Source organism: Manduca sexta, chromosome 10 (assembly GCF_014839805.1).
Source record: "Manduca sexta isolate Smith_Timp_Sample1 chromosome 10, JHU_Msex_v1.0, whole genome shotgun sequence".
Classification (NCBI taxonomy): Eukaryota; Metazoa; Arthropoda; class Insecta; order Lepidoptera; family Sphingidae; genus Manduca; species Manduca sexta.
This window is the reverse complement of record NC_051124.1, coordinates 613196-616965: the sequence shown is the minus strand read 5'-3', so window position 1 is coordinate 616965 and position 3770 is coordinate 613196. Positions and strand designations below refer to the sequence as shown.

The window sequence follows — 3770 nt, the reverse complement described above, 5'->3', positions numbered from 1 at the left end:
GTTGTGTAAGAATATGAGACTTCTAACATCATAGCATGAAGAACGCAGTAGAATGTTACGTCTTTGAAATTCAATTTTTATTTGGAAGTTGTTGCTATATATGCTGTTAATGGCAGTTGTGACTAACCATCAGATGAGTGCTTAGAAGAAACTAGTAACACATCTCCGCTCTACGAATCTATAATGATTTGGAATACTAGACATTAAAATATTTTTTACATAGTCTTATTGATTCGGGGATCTTATTGAATATGCTATCAATAACCCTAAACACAAAGGTAACTAAAAATAAACGACAATCTTTCAATCCAAAGATTACGTTAAGACATGATAAAGTATTATAAAAACTGATATAGTGAAATGCTGAATACACTGATAAGGTTTTTATGAATGATTTTATGATGCTCCTGTGATACGCATTTGATATAAAAAGCCGTGGATTTGTACTACGGTATTATTGTTTTCATTGACAGTGAAACTAAGGTAAGTGGCAATACATTTTTTGGTATTTAAATAATAATTATATAGTTGTCTAATCCTCTAGTTCAGGAGCTCGACATACATAATAAAATAAAGTAAATCCAAGAAACTGTCTGGATTTGCTTTCTAAGACCAAAGTTGCATTATTTACCAACTGAATGTTGAACCAAAAATATTTGAATTCAAATACTAGCTACTTCATTTAGTTCATTTGAAGAGTAAAACACCAAAAATCACTTCAGAAAAAAATATAGCGGACCGATCATTAAACCGGTATATTAACGATTTCTAGAACTTTTATTTTAACACGTTATATACCTCTTTTACTTGGCTCATACTTTGAATGTTGCTTCAACTAATTTTTTTAAATTCTTCAGGTAATCAACAATGAGGACTGTGTTCGTGCTCTGCGCTCTGGTAGCTGCAGTGGCAGTAGCAAAGCCTTTGCCACTTCCAGGACCGCTGGTGCAGATTCTCGTTAACGTCAACGCTCCCGACCAATGCCAACCGATTCCTGTACCACCTCAGCCTGAACCTAAGCCCCAACCATCTCCTCAACCGGAGCCCCAACCCGAGCCCGTACCAGAACCTGAGCCATCACAACCAGAGCCTCAACCCGAACCCGTACCAGAACCTGAGCCATCGCAACCGGAGCCCCAACCCGAGCCGGTACCAGAACCTGAGCCATCACAACCAGAGCCTCAACCCGAACCCGTACCAGAACCTGAGCCATCGCAACCGGAGCCACAACCCGAGCCCGTACCAGAACCCGAGCCATCGCAACCGGAGCCACAACCCGAGCCCGTACCAGAACCTGAGCCATCGCAACCGGAGCCACAACCCGAGCCCGTACCAGAACCTGAGCCATCGCAACCGGAGCCACAACCCGAGCCCGTACCAGAACCTGAGCCATCGCAACCGGAGCCCCAACCCGAGCCTGTACCAGAGCCTGAGCCATCGCAACCAGAGCCTGAACCCGAGCCATCTATACCGGAGCCAGAACCTGTGCCTGAACCCGAGCCATCGCAACCGGAACCTGAACCTGTGCCCGAACCCGAGCCATCGCAACCTGAACCCGAACCTGTGCCTGAACCCGAGCCATCTCAACCGGAACTCGAACCTGTGCCTGAACCCGAGCCATCTCAACCGGAACCCGAACCTGTGCCTGAACCCGAGCCATCTCAACCGGAACCCGAACCTGTGCCTGAACCCGAGCCATCGCAACCTGAACCCGAACCTGTGCCTGAACCTGAGGCATCTCCCCAGCCCGAGCCTGAGCCTGAACCAGTTCCTGCGCCCGAACCCGTTCCAGAGCCCGAATCTATTGAACCTGAAGCAGTTGAGGAGCCCGAAGCAGTTGAGGAGCCCGAAGCAGTTGAGGAGCCCGAGCCCGTAGAGGAGCCTGAAGCTGTTGAGAAGCCTGAGGTTGAAATACCCGATGTCGAAGTTGATCCTGTTGTGGCCCTTCCTGACGAACTCAACTAACTTCATTCATTCAGCTAAAAAGTCCTTGCAATCTTGAATAGACCTGAAAATGTTAGACCGAACTCGATATTAATAATAATAAATGCTTTTTAATAAATAACATGTACTCACTATGTCTTTTATCATTTTACTAGTTGACCCGACAGACGTTGTCCTGTCTTAACTATATATGCACGCGCGCATTCTGTCAATCGCTGAAATTAAGTTTTCTTAAATTTTTTAACGTTCTTCTCAACTTCCTTAATTTTTTCTTTCATAAGGTCCTTCTCCTGACATTAAGAAACACAACAAAAAAATTGTGAAATCGGTCCAGCCGTACACGCGTGATGGCGTGACCAAGGGAAATAGGGATTCATTTTTATATATATAGATAAATCACAATGACAAATTTTATACACTTATTTATTACTAGCTTCCGCTCGCAGCTTCGCCCGCGTGGATTTCGGACTTCAAAAATGGAGCCGGTCGCGAACGTTCGAGAATGTTCGTTTTACGAAGCTACTCGCTAGGTGATTCGCTAGCCTCTAGGTGCCAAGCAAGCCGCCTGACTGTGCGTTCGCGATCTTATATATATACAAAAATAATCCTTATAGCATGATTCAGTATTCACGCATGATGGCTTATTATTAGCGTATTTCATGTATAACTTTGGTGTTTCTATACCGATTTCTATGATTCTTTTTATGGAATATTTAATAATGTTAACTTTTTTAATTAGGGATGACTGAGAGTGTTATAAACGTAAGAGTAGACAAATATAATGAGAAAGCTTCGAACTGCTAAGCTATCGGGAGTTACACGTATTATTGTGAGTCAACCATAAAAGATAGAAATATGCTGTCATGGGATATTTTTTACATAATTTTAAGGAGAACATTTCCGTCATACATGATTTTTGTGTAGCTTTAACCATTAAGGTTGCACACGCGACGGAAGCTTAAAAAATGGAGTAACTTCTCCCGTTTTCCCAACATTTCCCTTCACTGCTCTGCTCCTATTAATTGTAGCGTGATGAAAACTATACTATAACCAGCACAGGAGTATGACAAATAATTGTACCAAGTTTCGTTAAAATCCGTCGAGTAGTTTTTGTTTCTATAACGGTTATACAGACAGACAGACAGACAGACAGACAGACAGACAGACAGACAGACAAAAATTTTACTAATTGCATTTTTGGCATCAGTATCGATCCCTAATCACCCCCTGATAGTTATTTTGGAAATATATTTAATGTACAGAATTGACCTTTCTACAGATTTATTATAAGTATAGAAGAAGATAGAAGAAGATTTATGATTAGACATCATATTATGTGCATTGGCAATTCAACATAATAATATGCAAGTGCACAAAACTCAATTTTTATAGCGCGTTATTAAATATATATGTAATTATTCATAGATAGTAATTTCAGTAGTTAAATATTGTTTAAAAAAATATTAGACAGAGTAACACCGAGTTCACTATCGAGAAAGTCTACAGCAATTCAAATTCTGTTTTACCCAAAAACCCGTGAGTTGAACTAATAGAGTTGTTAACCTATTTATAAACGGCACCGGCCAAATTCTGTCTTAAAGGGTTCCTGCAGGAACAGTGCCATGTTTTAATACCTGTCTTCATAAAAGTCAGCCTACAAAATAATGTTAAGCGATAAACTTCACCACTATTCCATATAAAATGTGGAAAAATACTCGATTGTAGGTGTATTGTCATGAGAATTATGATTGGGTAGTGTGAATATAAACATAATTTCTAATAAAAAATAGTAATTTTGATTGTTCATGTTTCACTTCTTTTTATGC

At 40.7% G+C, this 3770-nt stretch overlaps 1 protein-coding gene across 1 annotated transcript; it reads left to right on the top strand.

Annotated features, from left to right (window-relative positions):
* Positions 1-377: 377 nt before the first annotated feature.
* LOC115446222 (vegetative cell wall protein gp1) lies at positions 378-2078 on the top strand. The gene is made up of 2 exons (XM_037437170.1): positions 378-483; positions 858-2078. The coding sequence occupies exon 2, from the start codon at positions 868-870 to the stop codon at positions 1963-1965; it is 1098 nt and encodes a 365-aa protein (XP_037293067.1). The 5' UTR covers positions 378-483; positions 858-867; the 3' UTR covers positions 1966-2078.
* Positions 2079-3770: the final 1692 nt, after the last annotated feature.

Coding starts and splice junctions, on each gene's coding strand:
- LOC115446222 (XM_037437170.1), top strand. CDS start 868: ATGAGGACTGTGTTCGTGCTCTGCGCTCTGGTAGCTGCAGTGGCAGTA.